The sequence below is a fragment of the Arvicola amphibius genome, chromosome 1 (assembly GCF_903992535.2).
Source record: "Arvicola amphibius chromosome 1, mArvAmp1.2, whole genome shotgun sequence".
NCBI classification, from domain to species: Eukaryota; Metazoa; Chordata; class Mammalia; order Rodentia; family Cricetidae; genus Arvicola; species Arvicola amphibius.
In genome coordinates this window covers 146,240,603-146,262,249 of record NC_052047.1, presented here as the reverse complement: position 1 = coordinate 146,262,249, position 21,647 = coordinate 146,240,603, and the positions used below count along the sequence as shown (strand labels likewise).

Genomic DNA, 21,647 nt, shown 5'->3' with positions numbered 1-21,647 from the left:
TGCACATCTGTAATTCTGCTAGGGCTTGATGGGACACAGGAGGCTCCCTGGACTCTTAGAGGCCAGGAGGTCTGGTGTAGCCCACAGAGAATAGCAAAACGACCACATAAGGATAGAAAATACCCTTCCCAGGGGCTGAAGAACTGCCTCAGCAGTAGAGGACCCAAATTTGGTTCCCAGCACCCACATCAGAAAGCTTAAAACCATCTGTAACTCCAGCTTGAGAGACCTGACACCTCCTGGCCTCCGGGGGGCACCAGCACTCCCGTGCATCACACTGAAACCATACACAGGAACACAGGAGGAGTAAACAAAAACAACCCACAGTTTCCCTAGCCTGTTTCCCAGCAGATGCTTTCAAGGTAATTATGGGTTTGGATTTTTTTTTCCTTTTTTTTTTTTTTAATGGTTTCTCTATAAATACCTTCCTAGAACTCGCTGTGTAGACCAGGCTGGCTTTAAACTCAGATCTGCCTGCCTCTGCCTCCTGAGTGCTGGTCTTAAAAATATGCACTACCAGAGCTGGAAAGATGTCTCATCGGTTAAAGAGCACTGGCTTCTCTTCCAGAGGACCTGGGTTCAGTTCCCAGCACCCACATGGCAGGAAGGCCACACAACTGTAACTCCAGTTCCAAAGGATCTGGTGCCTTCACACAGGCATATGTGTAAAACATCAGTGCACATAAAAGATGCCTGGAATAAACTGTGCATTATTCTGCCTGGCTTGTGGGCTTTTGTTGTTAGTAAAGTCTGCCTGACCTAGGCTAGGATGACAAAAATGGTGGACTAATCGCCTAACATGGACATGAGGATTTGAGTTCAATCCCCTGCAACACACTCGGGGTTTTGGTTTTATTTTTTTAAGTTTTGGTTTGGTTTTATTTTTTTAAGGATTTGTTTGTTTGTTTGTTTGTTTGTTTGAAATAGGGTTTCTCTGTGTATCCCTGGCTATCCTGGAACTCACTGTATGTCAGGCTGGCCTTGAACTCACAAGGATCCACCTGCCTCTGCTTCCTGAGTGCTGGGATTAAAGGTGTGTGCCACCACTGCCCAGCTTTAAAGATTTGTTTTCAATCAGAGAGTGAAATTGGAAGGGAAAGGTGTGTGTGTGTGTGTGTGTGTGTGTGTGTGTGTGTGTGTGTGTGTTCAAATGGAGGCCCAAAGAGGGTGTTGCATGAGCTGGAACTGAAGTTACAGACAGTTGTGAGCCTGCTATTGTGGGTACTGAGAACTTAACTTGGGTCCAGATCCTCTGGAAGAGCAGCAGGTGGCCTGTTTTTCAGGGTTTTTTTTTGTTTTGTTTTGTTTTTTGCTTTTTTTTTTTTTAAAGACAATCTCCCTAAAAAGAAAAAAAAAGACAATCTCCCTATGTAAACCTTGATGGCCCAGGACTTAGGTAGCCCAGGTTAGCCTTCAATTTAGTTACAAATTTAGCCACATGCTGGAGTTGTGTTTTGTTTTTTCTGGGATAGGGTCTTGCTGTGTAGCGCAGGCTGGTCTTGGATTCTGGGCGGCCTGAGGCGGCCCCCTGAGTACTTGGTTTATAGACTTGGACCATGACATCTGGCTTCCAAAGCCACTATTTCCACTCAGGATTGGTTTTCTGGCATAGGGGCTGGTCCATTCTTCCAGCTCTTTTGCACTTGAGTGTCATCTTGGAATGAGATGGACAACCTGGTCTTATGGAGTCACAAATATTTCACCACCTATTGGTTGGGGTGGTGGTGGATGGGCTGTGACTTCTGCTACCACAAGAAAAGTCATAACAAGTCTAGCATTTCTGGATGTGTGTGTGCGTGTGTAAGACAGAGTCTTTCTACACAGTCCTGGCTGGCCTGGAACTTGCTGCTTGGGTCAGGCTGGCTTCAAACTCAGAGATTCACTTGCCTCTGCTTCCCAAAAGGAAATTAAAGATGTGTGCCATCTTGTCTGGCCTGTGTTTTAGTGTTTTGAAACAGGACCTTTCTATGTTACCTACCCAGACTCCTAGAACCTTCCTGCCTCAGTCTTCCAAGGCTGGAATCACAAACCTGCATCACCAACTATGGCTTAACACCTTAAGAGCACAATCGGTCCAGGAGCTGACACAAGGCTAAGGGCTGGGTATCTTCAGAGTTGGCTGTTTCAGAGGCTCGCAGACTTCTGTGCACTGTCTCTCCTGTTCTGCATTCCAGGATTTCTGATTCCTTCCTGGAATCTCTAGTCTTATCTCACTGGGGCTGTGCCTTGGAGGATGCAAGCTGCTTGGCCCCAAAGACAGACAGTTTTATACTTGCAAATCCCCTTTACTTCCACTTTTCCTTTGAAAAGTTGGCATTCTTACTATTTTATTCATTATTGAGTCAAGTAAGAGCTTTGTGACTGGGGAGATGGCTCTGCCAGAGGTGATGACAGGGCAAGCTGAGAGCTTGAGTTCAATCCCCAGCATCCACATGATAAGCCAAATGGTGTGCACTGGGAATCCCAGCACTGGGAAGGTGAACAGATGAACTGAGGACTGCATAGGTGGATGTGTGGCTAGATGGATGGGTGGGTGGGTGCATGGGTGCATGCTTGTTCGATCTACCAGGAGCCGCACCATCAAAGAAAAGTCTCCTCCAGCAGTCATCAACTGCCAATAGCTCCTTACCTGATGATGGGAGACCTGCCTGTCTCCACTCCATTCTGGAATGTTGACTGGTGTCGTCTTGTGCAGGCCAGCATAGCTGCTGTGAGCTCATGAGCACAGCAGTCCTATCATGTCCGGAAGTGCACTGGTTCTACTGACCTCAGCTTTTGTGAATTATTAGAAGGGACAAGTTACACACTAGCTGACAGATCTTAATTGGCTTTGCTTTGTGAGCCTAGAAAATAGGAATACTCGACTTTGTCAAACGGGAAGTTCTTTGGGGCGGAGGGGAAGAAAGGCTGCTGTTTGCCTGTCTGATGGTAGTTTTGAGGGGCTGCACCCCAGACAGAGAAGAAACCAAGACACCGAGAAGACTGCTTATTGTACTAGCATGTGAGTCCTGGGGATTAAACTCAAGTTGCCAATCTTAGTGGTAGGCACCTTTACTCCCTGAGCCCTAACTGATCTGCACATCTTATCCTGAGCTGCTCCTTTGTGACAAAGCAAGAGGGGCTTTTATAGGACTAGGAAGTGACCTGTGTTTTTGCTGTTACCTCTCATTTTTTTTTTGTTTTTTTTTTTTTGTTTTTTTGAGACAGGGTTTCTCTGTGGCTTTGGAACCTGTTCCCGAACTCACTCTGTAGACCAGGCTGGTCTTGAACTCACAGAGATCCTCCTGCCTCTGCCTTCCAAGTGCTGGGATTAAAGGCGTGTGTCACCACCACCCAGCTAGAAGTTCTTGGTTTAGATATAGATACAGATCTTGAGGACATGGAACTTAGCTTGAGTGACTGTAGTTTAATTTTTAGCCCCACCTGTTGTTCACAGTTCAGGCTCAGTATAAATGATGCCTGTAGTTTTTATGTAACAAAATATATGAGATCATGTTTTTATTTTAAAACCAAATGCTGAGGAGATGGCTCAGTCAGTGTTTGCTGTGCAGGTATGAGGACCCGAGCATGATCCTCAGAACCAAGGTGGAATTGGTGGGTGAAGTGGTATACACTTGTAATCCCAGCACCAGAGAAGCAGACACAGGCGGATTCCTGGAGCTTGCTGGCCAGCTAGCTTAGTCCACTGGGTGATCTGCAGGCCAGTGAGAGACCCTGCCTCAAAACAAGTGGGTGACCGTCCTGAAGAAGATGCCAGAAGTTGTCTTTTGACTTCTGTGTGTGTGTGCTCACACACTTGAATGCACACCTACATATGTATACCTACGCATACACCTGGCACCTGACATCTCTTGCTTCCTCCCTGGTCTCCCCTCAAATTTGACAGGTTAGCTTTTTTTTTCTTCCTTGTAGTGCCAGTGTTGGTAAGAGGGCCTTGTACATTCTAGACAAGCACTCTGTCACTGAATTACATCTCTAACTTCCTTGCTCCTTCTCTTCTTCCTTCTGAAGGAGAGAGGGAGAGAGAGAGAGAGAGAGAGAGACAGAGAGAGAGAGAGAGAGAGAGAGAGAGAGAGGAGAGGAGAGGAGAGGAGAAGAGAAGAGAAGAGAAGAGAAGAGAAGAGAAGAGAAGAGAAGAGAAGAAGAGTCCCTGGACTAGACTGGCCTCTAAATGATAGAGCTCCATCTTCCCCTTCTGTATTAGCTTTGTTATGCAGTGCAGGAGCATCTGCCTAGGGACAGGCACAGTGAGCTGGCCCTCCCGTGTCCAGACAATCGTGTCCACAGAACAACCTGTGTAAGACAAGTATGAGACTTTTTTTAAAAAGATGATTCTATGTCAAGTTGACAGTTAATGTCAACTAGGACAGATGGATAAGTGGATGGACAGACAGATGGATGGTTAACAGGTAGGTGTATAGGTGGTATTGGTTGTTTTTTTGTCAGCTTGGCTCAAACTAGAGTCACCTGGGAAGAGGGAACCTCAGTTGATGAATTGCCTCTGTCAGACTGGCCTGTGGCAAGTCTGTGGGGGCATCTTCTTAGTTAATGATTGTTAGGGAAGCACCCAGCCCACTGGGCAGGGTGATGCCACTCCTGGGCAGGTGGTCTTGGGAAAGCAGGTTGAGCAAGCCAGTAAGAAGCACTCCTCCATGGTCTCTGCTTCAGTTCCCGCCCTGCCTGAGTTCCTTTCCTGACTTCCCTCAGTGAAGGACTATAATTTGAGTCAAATAAGCCTTTTTCCTCTTAAAGTTTCTTTTAGTTAGTATTTTGTTTTTGTTTTTTTAAATACCAGCAATGAGAACCAACCATAACTGTGGATAGATAGAGGGATGGATGAACAGATGGTAGATGAGTAGGTGAATGGTAGATGGGCAGAAGGACAGACTGGATGGGTGGGTAGATGATTGACAGGTGAGTGGATGATGCTGTGCAGATGCATGCATGGGTGGAGAGCTGCACGGTGGTGGGTGGGTAGATACATGGATGCATGGCTGAGAGGTAGGCGGAGGGTAAAAGTGTTGGACAGGGGAAGATAGGTGTTTCTAAGTCAGCTTCCTTTAGTTGACTGGCATCCCAGCAGCCTCTCGGAGGTTTGCCTCCAGGATCTGGGAAAAGGGATAGGAACACGGGGCGTGGCTTGCCTGGGACGGGGCGGGGTCTTGCGTGGCCCCGGATGCAGCTCCGCCCCCACGGAACCGGAAGTGAGCGGGCGCTGGGAGCGGCGGGGCGCGGCGGGATCCTGGCGGACCTGGCTGGCGCGGTGAGTGGGGGGGGGGGATGGGTGTCCTAGAGAGCTGCGGAAGGGGCGAATGGGGGGTGGGATGGGTTGTCAGGGTGCAGGGCCTGGACGGGGTGTCGGAATTTGGTGCCGAGACTGGGGGTCGGGGCTGGGACCCGGGTCATGGATCGGAGTGCGGGGCAGGGGTTGAGGCCCAGGGGTACAGGGCCAGGATCCAGGGATCAGGGCCTCAGGGTGCAGACCGGGATCCGGGAACCAGGGTTCAGGACCAGGACCGAGGGTTCGCGCTGTGGGGCCGGGATTGTGGCTTGGGGGTCGGGACCGGGATCGGGGGGTCGGGCTCCGGGGTGTATGGCAATGATCAGGTCTCAGGGTACAGGGCTGGGATCGGGTGTGAGGTGCAAGGCTACGATCGGGGGATCGGGGCCATGGCCAAGACCCGGGTTTCGCGGTGTGGGGCCGAAATCGGGAGGTTGGGGTGCAGAGCTGGGATCGGGGGCCGGAGTGCAGGGCCAGGATTGGAGGCTCAAAGCCCCTGGTTGCATGGTCGGGATGGGGTCGGGTCGGAGATTTAGGACCTCGGTCATCAGTAGAGAAGCCAGGGTGCAGAGTGGCCCGGGCTCTGAGGGGGCGGGGCGTTTGCTCTAGGATTCCTGGGCATAAAGGAAGGGGTGGGGTTCCCGGGCAGGATCCCAGATCTAGAGGTGAGGTGCGAAACCAGCTTCGGATGTTCTGGGTCAGAGTGCATAGTTAGGGGTCTGGGGAGTCAGAGTACCTGGACCTAGGAACGGAATGGAACCATGAGGGCTGGGAGAAACTGGTGGGGGTGGGGAGACTTTGGTTGTAGAATCTAATGGAATGGTGAGGGCCTGGGGGAAGTTGTTGGGCCTGGAGAGCCTGAGGTTCCAGAATCCAGTAAAATTATGAGTGTCTGAGGGCCTTTGGGAAGTAGGCAGGGTGGGCAGCTAGTGTTCCAGGGCCTAGGAGGATTGGGGTCCAGCCCTCTGGGCTGGGCTGTGAGACCAGCATCAGGGGACTGGCCTGGACACTTGAGAGAAATTTGCAACGGGGTCAGTGGAAATCCAAGCTGCTAGCTTGCATCCTGGAGCTAGGGAGCCTGGAATCCAGCTGCCCCTCCTCCTGGGTGTGTGCCCAGTCACTGCAGAGGTGGTTGGACCCTGTCTTTTCCCCTGTTTCCTTTTGGTCTGTGTGAGGGGTGGGATCCTCCAGCCAGGGAGAAGGGATTCCATTTTGTACTCAGTCTGCCCTGGGCCATATCAGTAGACTGATCCAGCAGGTCCTCACCATCCAGTAGGCCCCCACGATCAGCTCAGACAGCCCTCATGTCCACCAGGGGCCAGGCCACTGTGGATCTGAGGACCCGCCTCAGCACCGATGCCTCACCCAGAGTGAGTCACCAGTTCAGGCCCTGAGTCAACACTGCTTCTCTCTTTGGCTGAGAGGGTTTTCACCAGAAATTCCAAGGAGGGAGAAGCAGCTTTAAGTGGGAACTTCAGACAAGAAAATGCAGAGCTGGTACTAGCTCCCTGGGAACTAGAAATGGAGCCTCCGCTAGCGCACCTTCCCCCATAGAGCCTTTTCCCCATGCTTCCTCTTCTGTTGGCATTGAACCCTGGGCTTCATTAGACAACTTCTCTACCCAGCCCCAGCCTGAGAGCAGACCTTTAATTGAGGCTTTGTGACCGTGGTACCTCTAACACCTTGTAAATGCCAGGAGATGTAATTGGCCCTTCAGATCTTCGTCCTGTTAGTTGCGAAGGCACCTGGTGTAAGTCAGCATTATCCTAGCACCCTTACCTCCCTGTTCGGTGTCCTGGGCATGGTCGTGTCTGCCTACCAGCCTGTCTCTTGGTAGTGTCCCTGCACAGGCTAGCCCAGTCTCTCCGTGGCCTGCCTTTGCTGGCCTCACTAGGCATTGGGGGTGGGGTGGTTGGTGTCTCCATGACTGCTCTTGGCCCTAGCCACTTTCCTATTGTTTTTGCTCTGCCATGCTGTAGGTATCAGGTTCAGGCCCTCAGGATGGAGAATTCCTTCATCCTCTGACTGGGTCCCTTCTGGTTGAGCCTTGTGCTGGCTGTGCAGTGGCTTTCCCAGTCTTTGTCATCTTTCTGCACTTGGCCTTTGCAGTGGCTTCGTCTGTTGTTTGATCTTTTTTTTTTTTTTAAATCTGCTTTATTGAAGTACAGTTTACCCCACATGGTCACTGAGTTAAAGGGTTCAGTGGTGATTGGTACGTTCAGAGTTGTGCACCCATCCCCACAAGCAGTTTTGGTTTTCTTAGAGAGATACATAGAATTGGCATGCCTGCGGTCCCAGCGGCTGGGAATGCTGGGACAGAAGGACCTTGAGCCCAAGGAGTTCTGGCTAGCTTGGGCTGCAAACAAAGCTAGAGTCTGTCTTATCTGTCTGTCCCTCCCTCCTGTCACCCCTCTTTCCTACTCCCTTTTTGTTGGTAGCTGGGATGCAGTTGAGATAGATCTCTCTAGCTTTTGATTGGCCTGGAAGTCACTATATAGATCAGCCTGGCCTCAAACCTACAGCCATCCTCCTGCCTTGGCCTCTTGGAGGTTGGGATTTAGATGAGAAGGCTCAGAAGGTAAAGGGCACTTGCCACTGAGCCTGACAACCTGCATTCTGTCCCTGGGACCCACATGGTAGAAGGAGCAATTCAGATTATTGACTTCCACAAGGATGCCATGGTACATGGTGTTTCTCCAAAGACACATAAAGGCAGACAGACAGACACGCACCCAGGCTTCTTCCCAGTGTATCTGTTGTATTTTTTTGTCCTTCCTTGTGTTCTTGATGCAACATCTGAGACTTTATCAGTGAATTCCAGTCAGAACAATCACATTCACCTTGTGCTTTCATGGGGGGGGGGGCAGCGAGGCCTTACTTAGATCCAAAAATTGCATGAGCTTATTTTCAACTGGTTGTTTTCATGATCATAAAGTTGAGAACACTGAGTGAGTGGCTGGGGGCATAGTTTGGCGGCAGAGTGTTTGTTGAGTGTGAGACCCTGGGCTCAACCGTAGTATTGCCCTTCACTGCATATCTGACTTTTCACACGGGTTCTGGGCTCAAACTCAGGTCATCAGGCTTGTAGAGCAAGCACTTTTATCTGCTGATAAAACTGCTGTGGCAGTGTGTGTGTGTGTGTGTGTGTGTGTGTGTGTGTGTGTGTGTGTGGCCCAGGCTGGCTAAGGATAAGGCTCATAGAAACTGCTGCTCCTCCTACCCTTACCCCCCAGCCCTGGGGTTATAGGTGTGCTCCTTTGTGCTGGCTCCTCAGTTTGGCTTTTTGAGACAAACTCTCTGTGGTTTGGGCTGGCCTGGCTCTCTGCTGTAGCTGGGGCCACAGGCATGTGCCACCGGGCCGGGCTTCTGTTACAGTCTGCAAACACAATGGCAGAGTTTCATTGCTTTCCGCCTTCATAAGTTAGAGTGGACAAGAAAAAAATATCTCAGCTTTACAGTAAGCAGGGCACGAGCTGGCCATGGAGGCTGCGATCTCCGGTTGCATTTGGGGGCGTGTAGGGTAGGTATGGGTTTTTGAATCTGCCAAGTCCTCTGGTTCCTGTGGGCTGAGACCTCTGATTAGTGAGAAGCCAGTTTTCCTGTCTGCCGATGTCGTGTGCACTCTGTGTGCTGGGGACTTGGAGGTTCTCTAAAAGCGCCCTGCAGGGGGGTGTTGCCCAGAGAGCTCAGCTCAGCCGTTCTGAGCCTCCAGTTTCTCTTTGCAGGCATTCGCTGATCGTCGCAGATGCCTGCACATTTCTCCCTGGATTCCTTGGATTCGGATAGACTGTGAGCTGCCCCTCGGAGCACAAAAGGAAGGTTTGTGTCTTGTGAAAGCTCCAGTGTTCTTTCTCCTGGGTCAGGTGTGGGTAAGGCTCTCTTCCTGACCAAGTAGAAAGAGACTGGGGGTGAGGGCGGGGTGTGTGTGGGAAACAGCAATAACCTTTTCAAAAAAATCTAAAGCTGATTTAAGGGGACCAGCCCCCAGTCAGAACCAGGGTAAATAAAATCCATAAAGGCGGAAATAGCTTAGAAAAAATCCTTATCTGTCTAAAGGTTAGACTTTTTCTATCTGGGGTGGGGAGAAAAGAAACACAGACCTTTTGTGATGGTAACTTTTTCTTTACTTCATCTTGAAAAAATCTTGAATAATCTCTCTTGCTCATTCCTTCTCTCTCTGCTTTGCCATTGCTACCCTTTCTTGGCTGCTCCTTCACTCTCTGCCTTGCCACCCTTCTCTGCTGCCTCTCCCGGTCACAGCCAAACTCTGGACAACTCTTAAGTTACATTTTCAGGGCTCAACCCATTCTTAAAATCCAAGATAAGTCACGTAGTTTCTCTTAGGCTAGGGATGTCACAATGACCGACCAGTGAGTAACCGGGGCTTTGTGTAGCTCTAAGTTGGTGAGGGTTCCCAGACAGTAAATAGTCGGCTGAGCCTTGAGTTTGGGGAAACAGCAGAAATGTCCACTGCTGCAGGGAGCTATGTGCAAATTGCTTCTAACTTTTGACCTTGAATCAGCACTAAATAGCACCTGGGAAAATGACCTTGTGGATTTGTCTCTAGGGGCAACCAGATATTGTTTCCAGAGGCAACCAGCCTGCTTTGAATCTGCTCTGAAGTCTAAAGTTAGCTGTCTGTGTAAAAGGCAGTCTTTGTGACTGAGAATCCTGTCTCAGTCTGAGTAATGTAAGATATCCTAGTATTATTTCTATTCATCAAAATTATACAGTTACGGAAATTGTCCTTCTGGCCATCCACAGCTATATGTGTGCCTAGGAGATGGAATATTTTCACAAGAGAAGCACATAAGTAGTGGGAACAGACCCAAAACTGTTACTAGGGAAGAAATGAAGTTCTTAGGGAAGAAATGAAGTAACTCATGAGAGAAATTACAGACCGGAGCAACTGGTTTCCACAGCCAATGACCCCACAGTCTTACCAGGTGGGGTTCCCCTCCAGGGAATCATGTGTCTGATGGGTGGACCTGATGAACGCTAATTGTCACCTGCCATACACCCCATGGCAGCTCTCAGCAGAAATCTCGTGCTGGGGCCTGGGAAGACGGCTCAGTGGGTAACGTGTTTGCCATGCAAGCATAAGGACCTGAGCTTGAATCCCCAGAACCCAAGTCAAAGCCAGGCACAGGGCACACATCTGTGAAGTGCTAGGGTAACAACAGGCAGATCCCTAGAGTTTGATGGCCAGCTAGCCTAGCCAGTTGGCGAGCTCTGGGTTCTGTGAAGAGATACTGTCCCCAAAATGAGGGGGAGGGCCGGCAAATTGGCTCGGCGGGTAAGTGATAGCTTAAATACGATTCCTGGGGCCTATAGCGTGGAGGAAGAGAATGTATGCTGTGGTCTTGGCTCTTGATGTTCTTTAAGGTTCTGTCAAGGGCTGAGGAGGTGGCTCAGTGGTTAAAGCACCCACCACACAAGTGTGAGGGTCCTCAGAACCCATGTAAATAACAGGTGGGCTCCGTGGCCTGCCTGTAATCCCAGCCTCAGAAGGCAGAGGTGGGAGATCCCCAGAGTAAACTGGCTGCTGAGCCTTTTCAGTGAGCTGGCTTTGAGTGAGGGACCCTGACTCAGTGAATAAGGTGGAAGAGTGATGGAGGATACACGCGTGCAGACATGTGTACTCACAAAAACACGGAAAAACAAAAAATGTCTCAAAAGTAAGTCATGTTTGGAGCATTCTTGCGCGCAGGGTTTAACGGCCCACTAGCAACCTCTGTTCTATGTAAGGCTGGTGCTGCGTGTGTGCTGTGCTCCCCAGTAGATGGCAAATCTGCGCTCAGCTAAGCTGCTCAAGGCCTTATTGGATTTGGTCGTCCAGATTAAGACAGCCATCATAGACCCAGGGGCCAAAATAATCTTAAAGTTGTGATAAAATAAACATTATGTGAAATTTACCAGGAGTGACACTTCGGGGATACCAGACTTGCATGGTCCCCGGTGATGCTGCCTCTGGAGTACAGCCACCGAAGATCAGGGTGCTCACTGATGGAGAACATGTACACCCACTTCGTTGATTTGAAATAGAGCCTCACTCCATAGATCAGTCTGGTCTGGTCTTAACTTGTGGCAGTCCTCCTGCCTCAGCCTATCTAGTGTTTGGATTATCAGTGTGAGCCATCAACACCCCTCTTTCACCTTTGTATTTTAAGTGTGTGGATGTTTTGCCTGTGTGTGTGTGTTTGTGTGCGTGTGTGTGCCCACTACATGTGTGCATTGCCTATAGAGGCTAGAAGAAAGAGTCAGATCCCCTGGGGCTGGAGTTACAGCTGTAAGCTGCCATGTGGGTGCTGGGACTGAACCTTGGTTTCTGGAAGAACAAGTGCTCTTAACCTCTGAACCATCCCTCCCAATCTCAACCTTGTTTTTTTGAGTCAGGTTCATATTGGTCTGGAACTCACTAAGTAGGCTAACCTGGCCAGTGAGCCCTATGGGTCCTCCTGTCTCTACCTCCCCAGTGCTGGGGTTACTGTTGTAATTTAAAAAACAGCACAAGAGAGAAAGACGCCATGCGACAAGGCTCACATGGAGGTGTTTTTTATTGGGGGAAAGGGAATGGGAAAAAGGGGGGTTTGGAGGAGGGGAGACCGGCCCCTGGTGACAGGAGCTGTAGAAGAGAAAAGAGAGGCAGAGAGACAGACAGACAAAGAGAGTAGATGTGGGCAAGGCCCACCTTTTTAACAGGAACGTAGTGAACATGCACAGGAGGTGCTCTTAGTGGCTTCAGCTGAGGGCGTATCCTGTCAGGATCTCAAGGCCAGACCAGTACAGATGCCTGAATACTGTTACCCAGATTTTTTACTGACATCCAGATTTTTTGACATGGGTGCCAAGGGACGCATTGGATGGAGCTATATACCAAGCTCCTCCTTCAGGACTCTTAATATGAAGCTTTGATTCCTTCAGGAGTTCTTGAGTTGAGTGACCGCCCTCAGTTCAGTGACTGCCGTCTGGGGGATGTGGCCTTCTGAGGGTTTGGGTCAGGGCTTCTGTGGGGTCCTGGGTCACCCTCCCAGCTGACTCTTTGCTGTTCTTTCAGATGTGGAAAGCTTCTGCAGGCCACGCCGTGTCTATCACCCAGGACGATGGGGGAGCTGATGACTGGGAGACTGACCCTGATTTTGTGGTAGGAGTCACCACCAGCTCTGCCTTCCTGGGCGTTTGCCACTGAGGGTCCCAGCCTGGCCCTGCACTGAGCTGATTTATTTCCTCCAGGGCATGGGGTATACAAGTTAGGCCTTGGTGTACTGGTAAGGATGTGAGATGTACTAATTAGGTCTCAGGGCATGGGATGTACTACTTCTCTAGGGTAGAGGTATACTAGTTAGAATATGGGGTGTGCTAAAGTACGGGTTATGCTAGTTAGGGCATGGATGTACTACTTACTTTTCCAGGGTGGGGATATACCAGTTAGGGTACAGGATGTACTAGTTAGGGCTTGGGATGTGCTAGTTACTTCTCTAAGGTAGGGATATACTAGTTAGGATACAGATATATACTAGTTAGGGTACAGGGTGTACTAGTTAGGGTTTAGGATGTGTTAATTACTTCTCATTGCAGAACGACGTGAGTGAAAAGGAGCAAAGATGGGGCGCCAAGACTGTGCAGGGATCGGGGCACCAGGAACACATCAAGTAAGTACCTGTGGCACCCTGCTCTCCCACATGCCCCCTCTGTAGGGAGATTAGAGCAGCCTTGCCTTGCTTCTCTAGGTAATGGTCATTAAAGGGGCTCATGGGGTCTGTGGGCCTCAGGTCTCAGGTGCACACAAATGATGGGCGTGAGGCCTAGCTTTTATAAATCATGTTTTCTAACACAGAACACAGTATTGGGAGCTGTTTGCTCCAAGTGGCAGCTTTGGAGGGTGCGAGACGGCTTTGAGTAACTTGGGCCCCACCACCCCTTCGTTTGGATCATTGTCTGTGAGTTGTCGTGCGTTATGGAATTTAGTGGTTGACACAGCGTGAAATGTGCCACGCTGTGGAGTCTGACGCTGCACCTTCTGAAATGCCAGCTCTACAGCAGCTTACACCCCTGCTAAGGAGGGCAAACAGACCCTCTGCAGACACCCAGATGATGGTTTAGGCCCCACAGGGTTCAGAATACATCCGCTGTGCCTGCTTTGGTATTTTGGCTACTGTATCTTTTCCTCCGAACATTCGGTCAGGTGCCCAAAAGAGGACTGTGTCTGAGCGGTGGCTTGTAGGAGGATGTTAGTTGTTATTTCTGTCTATCTCCGTGAGAGAGATTCCTGCTGAGTTTCCCTGTTGGTCTCACACTCCAGGCTCGTGCTGTACTTTCTCACAGTGGCTCCCTGGACCTGAGTATAGGGTGCCCATGCCTCCCACAAAAGAGGGCTTCAAGTTTCCATAGTGTGGGGGTGTCACAGGGCCTGCGGTTCATTAGAGAGGGTGTGGGTATGAGAGGTGAGCAGGGATCTGGGCCACCGTGCCTGTGGGTCTCTATCCCCATGATTTGAGAACACATTGGGGAGGGTGAATGGGAAGATCTGTGAGGCTCTCTGGATGGATTAAGGTGGGGGGAGGGGACGGACAGGGGACATGTATCCCATGATTTTTCTCTTGTTGTTGGGGTGGTGTTTCTCTTTTGTTGCTCATCAGGGGTTGGTGGGTCCAAACCTGGAGTCTATTCTGTTACACTCTTGCGCCTGCTGTCACATGCACAGTTTTTGGCTTCGGGTCTCCTGTTAGAAAGGCCCTGTGTTCACGCGGTGCCTCTGTAACAGCTGCTTCTGAGCAGCCAGGTTCTGACTGTGTTCTGACCGAGTTGCCATTGATCCTTGTCTGAGTCTGTTCTGCACTGATGTGAATACTGTGACCAAATGTAGCCTGGGGAGGAAAGGGTTTATTTCACCTACAGCTTTTAAGTCTGTCTCTGTGGGAGTCGGGGCAAGAACTGAATGAAGCAGAGGCTGCGGAGAGAGGCTCCTTATCGGCCTGCTCCTTGTGGCTTGCTTAACTGCTTTCTAATACCACTCAGGACTGCTGGCCACGGGTAGCACTAGCCCCAGTGGGCATCAAGAAAATGCCCTGGGGTCAGTCTGATTGTATTTTCTCAGTTGAGATTTTCTCTTCTGAGATGACTCTAGCTTGTGTCAAGTTGCCAAAATGCTAACAGCCCGCTTCTGATGACCTTGGGGGTTTGGAGAAGGGTCTCTATGGGTGACATTTGCAGAGCTCAAAGCTCAGATGCAGAATTGCTGCCCCTAAAGCCAGCTGCATGGTCCTGTGTGGATTTCGATCTGTGCTCCTCCCTCATAGAAGCTGGGGCAGAGCCATGGAGGCAGGCACAGTGAAAAGACAGGACAACAACTCGGTGAGAAAGCCCTGCAGGCTCACAGGGACAGCACTACCCTTGCTTGTCCCGCTGGCGGTTAAGCTGCAAGCCTCTACCCTAACGTAGTCCTGCTTCCTCTCCCTTCCAGCATCCACAAGCTGCGAGAGAATGTCTTTCAAGAGCACCAGACCCTCAAGGAGAAGGAGCTGGAAACAGGACCCAAGGCTTCCCACGGCTATGGCGGGAAGTTCGGCGTGGAACAGGACAGAATGGACAAAGTAAGTGGCTGCTCAGGCTGGGCTGCTGGGCTGCATGGGGACACAGTGTGGAGTCGGGTTTGCTGAGGGTAAGGGCTGCTCTGAGGGTCCTCTAGAGGCTGCCCACTCGTGAAGCTCTTTGTTTCTAGAAGCCCTTTTTCAAATTGTCAGAGGCTTTGGCCAGCGGCTGATGTGTAGACAGCTCTCTGAGGTAGCTTTGTGAGCCGGACAGAGCCGAGAAGCATCCAGCCCACAGATGTCATGGTCACTGCTTGTGGTTGAGATGGGCCAGTCCGCAGCATGAGGTCAGCTCTGAGGCCCTTTGTTCACATCGCATGTGTGGAGTCCACTGACTCCTTCCTGCCTTATGTCCTATCTGCGTTTCTGAGCCACTCTGCAGCCAGGCTGGGGAGGATACGAACTATCTGGCAGCTGTGGCTGAGGCCCTGGGAGTGACATCAGTGGGTTCTGACTGATGAGCAGATACCACAGGCAGCTGCTGTCTAAGCCATCATTTTGGGGCGGTGTTTCCATTATTCCCCTAAGACGAGGGAGTGGGGCCCGCTCTGGGGCTCACTCTAGGCAGGCTGGTTTTTCCAGAGAGAAGGCTTCAGCATGTGAGCATGTCTCCTGGAACACAGGCTTTCACATTTCACACTCTGTTGATGCTGTACTGGGGGTGAAGCCTGCATGAGCAGTGTGAGGTAATTCTGATGGGCAGATGGTGCTGCCACAGGATAAATGTGGAAGAGAGACTCAGCTGCTGCCCATCCTGACTCCCTCACACATGGATTGTATTCAACTGTGCTAGGCCATGGCCACATCTCAGTGAGAGGCCACTGTCCACCAGAGGAACGGGTGGGTGGGTAAGCCTGAGGGCGCCCCAGCCATGGACAGTGTCTTAGTTAGGGTTTCAGTTGTTGTGAAGAGACACCCTGGCCATGGTAATTCTTATAAAGGAAACATTAACTTTGGATGACTTACAGTTTAGAGGTTTAGTCCATTATTGTCATGGTGGAGAACATGGTGGCATGCAGGCAGACAGGGTGCTGGAGAGTAACTGAGACTTCTACATCTTGATCCACAGGAGGTAGGCAGAGAGACTGGGCTTGGCTTGAGCATTTGAACCGTCAAAGTCCACGCCCAGTGACACACTTCCTCCAACAAGGCCATACCTACCAGTGCCACTTTCTAAGCATTCAAATAGAATGGGGCCATTCTTATTCAAACCACCACAGCCAGGGATATTGTGGAGCAACATTCTGACAAGATGCCCTCTGTAGGAAGGAGATGTGTTGTTGGCTGTGCTGCTGCCTTGCTGGCACGGAGATGGATGTGCTGCTCCTGACATGGGCAGTGTGGGGAGCTTGCCTGTTCGGGCTCAGTCAGATGCAGAGAACGCAGCGAAGAGACCTGGAGTGGCAGTCTGGGGAGTCTTAGTATACCAAGGCGAGCTTAATGCTGGGAATGTTGCTCTTTGGCTCTGCACTAAGGGATTGGCCTCCTTTGGCTCAGACCTCGGGCCTCATCAAGCCTGATCCTTCACACTTGCCCACCTGTCATGTCCTGTTTCCTCGATGGCTTCTCATTGCTGTCCTGTGCTGTCATTTTGGGGAGGCACATCCTTCTGGGCTTCCGCTAGACTCAGTGCCCTCACCTTGTGCCTGGTGTATGGTGTATTGTAAGTATCTGTGACTGACTGTTGTCAGTGCCTAGGCGGCTCATGGACCCCCGACTGCTAGAATCTTTTTAGTTCACCTTGGCTGAATACTGACCAGTAACTCTCAAGCATTGGTGACATTAACCTGGGGCACTGGGGTTCCAACTTGTTGCCTCCCCCTCCCCAGATCCTGTGCATTGAGGAAAGGTTAGCCCTTGGCTCATGTGAACTCTTGAGAGTAACCTGTTAGAAACCTAAAGATGAATGCTAAGCTATTCATAGCTCGTCTTCTACAGAAATAGAAAGATGAGGCCCACAGACTTCTCCAGCCTGGCTCATCCAGGGCAGCACACACCTGTAAGGAGTCAGGACTGGAGCCCCTGGGTTCCTTAGGGATCAGGTGACTGTGGCCTATCAATATGAGACCAAAAGCCACTGAGCACACATTCAGTCTGGGCCGGAGCCAGAGCCAGCTGTCACTTCACCCCTTTTTTCTCTTGGACAATCCTGCTGGGAAATGTCTTTGGTATGGCTGCCGCCCTTTGGTCTTTTGCTGACAGTTTCTGTGTGAGCCTTGAGGCTTCAGGCAGGCCATTGTGCCACATGGGGTTCACAGGCTGTGGCTTGTGGTCTGCCATCAGCTGCTGACCGCAGCTAAGCCTGGGAGGGAGACAAGTCATTTAGTCAAGGTTTTCTTTATGTTCTGTGTATCATCAGCCTCAGCCACCTTCATGAAGGGGGCATTGAGGTCAGCGATCTGCATTACACACCTCGAGTGCAAGGTCAAACTCAACAGTTGGCCAACCAAGGGAGGTCTGCGGTACACAGGGCTGACTCTCCCTGTAGGGCAGTCAGCGTTAGGGTTCTGTGTTGCCAGGAGGGCCAAGAAGACAGATTCCAAGGCGCATAGGCATTGTCTACCCAGAGGAAAGGCCACAGGACTGCTGTGCTGGGCAGTGGCATCACTGATGGTGGTGACAACATGGATATTAGAGCACTGTTCATGCAGGGCTGGGTTGGGGTCTGCTAGCAGATTTCAGGCTGGTGCGCCTTTTGCCTCCTGTTGGTGGGTCTGTGGCCCTGAACAGGAGGCCCTGGGGAACCTGCATCCTTTGGTGGGGCTGGTGTGAGGTGACAGCGCTTGGCTGTTGTCTGTGTGGTCTGCATGTGGGGATGTGTGGAATGCATTGTCACTGAAGGACCCATGTCTGCTTCAGCACAATCACAAAGTGTGTGCCCTGCTTTGACTCTTGGGGTCACAGCCTGTAAAACACCACACACTGAGAGAGTGGTGATGGAAATGGCTCTTCTGTTGTGTACCACAGGCTCCGTCCTTTGTTCTTACCTGGTTCTGTCCGAAGTTCCTGTCTGCAGTCAGGTGTTAGCCTGGAGGATCTCTAAAAGTTTGGGGTGCCCAATAGAAGCTCAGCCAGTTCAGGGCTACGTCCTGGGATTCAGGGCCCTGAGGTCAAAGGCTCACCTCACTGACAGAGTAGTGGCAGCAGCAGAGCGGGAGAGTGGGGTTGCTGGGCCACACCGGGCATTGGTGCATAATGCCGCGTCTTTGTTCTTGCTTCCAGTCAGCCGTTGGCCACGAGTACCAGTCAAAACTTTCCAAGCATTGCTCACAAGTGGACTCAGTCCGAGGCTTTGGAGGCAAGTTTGGTGTCCAGATGGACAGGGTGGATCAGGTGAGTGACAGGGCCAGGGGCTGCAGGCTCCCTGCCACAGATACAGGCTGCTGTTGAGGTTGCCTTTTTGGACGAGTGCAGCAGTTCACAGGTGCCCACTGGCCCTGTGGGAATGCAAAAGGGTGTCCAGATAAGAACTCACCAACCTCTCTGATGCTGGCCACATGAGGGGTGCCAGCTGTCCAGTGGGGAACAGACAGTGACATGAAAGATAGGCCTCGGTATACTTGCTGCAGTCCTAGTGTGCCTAGTGAGTCAGCTGTGCTTGGCCATTAGGAACCTTTCTCATTGTCTCCCCGGGTGGATGTGAGTGATTGACAGGCAGAGTCCTCCTTCAGAGTGGGGTTTGCTGAGCTGTGGTCTTAGTGTCTAGAGGCTCTATGGTAAGCCTGAGGCTGTTCTGATTCTCCAGCCTAGGGCTGTCAGTGGCACGGGAAGCACACCACTTTCAGCATGAGTCCTGGCTTTATGGCACAGTAGCAAGGTCTGACTGTCTGTGTCTGAAGTGGGGGAGGTACAGAATCCCAGCTCCGGGTCATGCTGAGGGCAGGCCACCATAAGGTCCCACGGCAGGCCTGCCATCTTGTTAATGTTCTCAGTAAAGCTTGTTTGGGAAGTCTGTGTGGCAGGGGAATTAATTCCAGATCAGCATGCTGTGCCTAGAATAAGTCAGTCAGGCTGGTGCTGGGAGCCTGCAGGGGCTAGGAGGGGAACTGCACACATAGACTTGGGTAGTGATGATTGCATGTTATTTGCCTGGGAAACTAAGGTCAAAAATTAAAATTGTATAAGCTTGGCTCATACCTGTATTCCCAGCACCTGAGAGGTGGAGGCAGGAGAATTGCCATGAGTTCAGAGTCGGCCTGGGCCAGAGTAAGACCCTGTATTGACAAACAAAATGCCCATGAGGCTGGGGCGATGGCTCAGCTATCACTGTGCAAGCTTGAGGACCTGTGTTTGGATCACAGCACACCCAAATAAGCCAAGTTCAGTGCGAAGGTGGGGAGTGGGGGGAACAGGAGGATTGCTGGAACTGGTTGACTGCCAGTCTAGCTCAAGGTTCCGTTAGAGACCCTGTCTCAAGGGAACAAGGCTGACAGTGGTAGAGCAGGCCACTGACATCTTTCTCTGGCCTTTGGACGGACATGCATGGGCATACACACCTTCCCAAAACCAACATTACTGAAAATTTTGTTTTCTGTGTGCGTGAGTTCAGATGGGTCATCTTGGTGGCTTGTCAAATACCTGTCCCTGTGTTTTTGTCCCACAGTCTGCTGTAGGCTTTGAGTACCAAGGGAAGACAGAAAAGCACGCCTCCCAGAAAGGTAAGGGGCGCTGATGCCGCTGGAGCAGCAGGAAGGCCTCTGCTGTCTGCTCTGGGTTCCGGGGCCATCTGACTGTTAGAGGGTGTGTGTCCTGCTGTTGGTGGCACACGCGGAGCTCTGTGTCTGCTGTCTCCAGTGGAAACTGCCTTCTCTTTACCTGAGCAGACAGCTTCAGTGTCTCTCTTTGGCACTGTGGATGAACAGCAAATGTCCCTGAAGACAGAAACCAGAGTTGTGGTCCTGTATTGTCAAAACTGCCCTGAAACATGGAAAAGACAGTGTTGATTGGTTTTCATGATGTCACATGAGTCTGGAGCCTTTTTTTTTTTTTTTTTTTTTTAAGCAACCAAGGCAAATCATTTCTTTTTAGTACCCAGGGTTTTGTTTTGTTTTGTTTTTATAAACTATCTTTTTAAATTTTACATACCAATCCCAGTTCCCATTCCCTCCCCTCCTCCTATTTCTTCTCCCCCACCTCACCCCTATCCACTCCTCAGAAAGGGTAAGGCACTTTGTTTTAGGGAAGGTCCAAGGCCCTCCCTATTATATCTAGGCTGAGCAAGGTATCCATCCAAAGAGAATGGGTTCCCAAAAAACCAGTGCAAGCAGTAGGGATAAATCCTGGTGCCACTGCCAGTGGCCCCACAGTCTGCCCCAGCCATACAACTATCACCCCCATTCAGACAGTCTAGTTTGGTTCTATGCTGTTTCCTTCCCTGTCCCAATGGAGTTGGTGAGCTCCTATTAGCGCAGGTAAACTGTTTCAGTGGGTGAACCCATCTTGGTCTTGACCTCTTTGCTCATATTCTCACACCTCCCACTCTTCAACTGGACTTTGGGAGCTCAGTCCAGTGCTCCGCTGTGGGTCTCTGCCCTCCATCAGTTGCTGGATGAATGTTCTATGGTGACATTTAAGAAAGTCATCAATCTGACTATAGGGCAAGGCCAGTTCGGGCACTGGTTTTGTTTCTTTTAAGATAATGCTGTCCTTTCAAAGCCTGGCTTTGAACTCCCTAATTCTCCCGCCTCAGCCTCATGAGTGCTGGGGTGGCAGGTGTGTGGTGCTTCACCTGACTGAATTGTCACTTTTGTTGTTGGGGATGGAACTCAGAACATCAGCCTTACCCAGTGGCCCCGTTTTGGTTCTTGGATCTCTCACCGTAGACCAGCTTGATGATTCTTATGTAAATGCTATGGCCAGTTCTTTCTTCAGTAGAAAACAATTGCGTGCAGTGGTGGGAAGTGACTGAACTCTCCCTGCACAAGGTTCGAGGTTGTCCCGTGCCATCTCAGGGATGCAGCCCTTACAGTTAAAATGGACACTGCATCTCTCGGAAGTCTGAACTCATGCCGGATGCCATCTTGTCTCTTCAGACTACTCTAGTGGCTTTGGTGGCAAATACGGTGTGCAAGCTGACCGTGTGGACAAGAGCGCCGTGGGCTTCGACTACCAGGGCAAGACGGAGAAGCATGAGTCCCAGAAAGGTACGGCTGGGCCTGGGCTCCTTTGTGCACAAGAGCTTTCCTGTTTGTTTTTACTTTTACTTTCGTTCCCGTGAGCCTTTAATCTTTCCATCGTCTGATGTTTTTCCTTAGATTTATTTATTTTTATTTGATGTGTATGGCTGTATATGGGAGTTTTGCCTTTATTTATGTATGTATACTTTGTGCAGAGGACAGAAGAGGCTCTCAGATCCCTTGGAGCTGCATTTATAGATGGCTGTGAGCAGCCATGTCCTCTAGAAGAGCAGCCAGTGCTCTTAACCATTGAACAGCTCTCTAGTGCAGTGGTTCTCAACCTGTGGGTCATGACCCCTTTGGGGATCAAACGGCTCTTCACAGGGGTCACATGTCAGATATTTATATTACAACTGATAGCTAGCACAATTACAATTATGAAGTAGTCATGAAATGGTTTTATGGTTGGGGGTCACCACAGCATGAGAAACTGTATGAAAAGGTCCCAGCATTGAGAACCAAACCTCTGGTGCCTCTGTAATTTGAGACAGGGTCTCATTGTGTAGCTAGCTCACCATGTAGCTTCTCACTTGGCGCAGTCTTGCCCCAGCCTCCTGAATGTTGGAATTACAGGTGTGAGTCCACACAGGTTGTTTTAGT

General features: G+C 50.6%; 1 protein-coding gene across 5 annotated transcripts in view; it reads left to right on the top strand.

Annotated features, from left to right (window-relative positions):
• Positions 1 to 5,199: 5,199 nt before the first annotated feature.
• Positions 5,200 to 21,647, top strand: part of Cttn (cortactin) — a 34,422-nt gene continuing 17,974 nt past the window's right edge. For all 5 annotated transcript variants that reach the window (XM_038332271.1, XM_038332270.1, XM_038332269.1 and 2 more), the window contains exons 1-8: positions 5,200 to 5,263; positions 9,007 to 9,100; positions 12,339 to 12,425; positions 12,860 to 12,933; positions 14,745 to 14,874; positions 18,094 to 18,204; positions 19,475 to 19,529; positions 20,904 to 21,014. In XM_038332271.1, coding sequence (XP_038188199.1) covers positions 12,339 to 12,425; positions 12,860 to 12,933; positions 14,745 to 14,874; positions 18,094 to 18,204; positions 19,475 to 19,529; positions 20,904 to 21,014 — 568 coding nt within the window. In that variant the 5' untranslated portion in view covers positions 5,200 to 5,263; positions 9,007 to 9,100. The remainder of the gene's footprint in view (positions 5,264 to 9,006; positions 9,101 to 12,338; positions 12,426 to 12,859; positions 12,934 to 14,744; positions 14,875 to 18,093; positions 18,205 to 19,474; positions 19,530 to 20,903; positions 21,015 to 21,647) is intronic.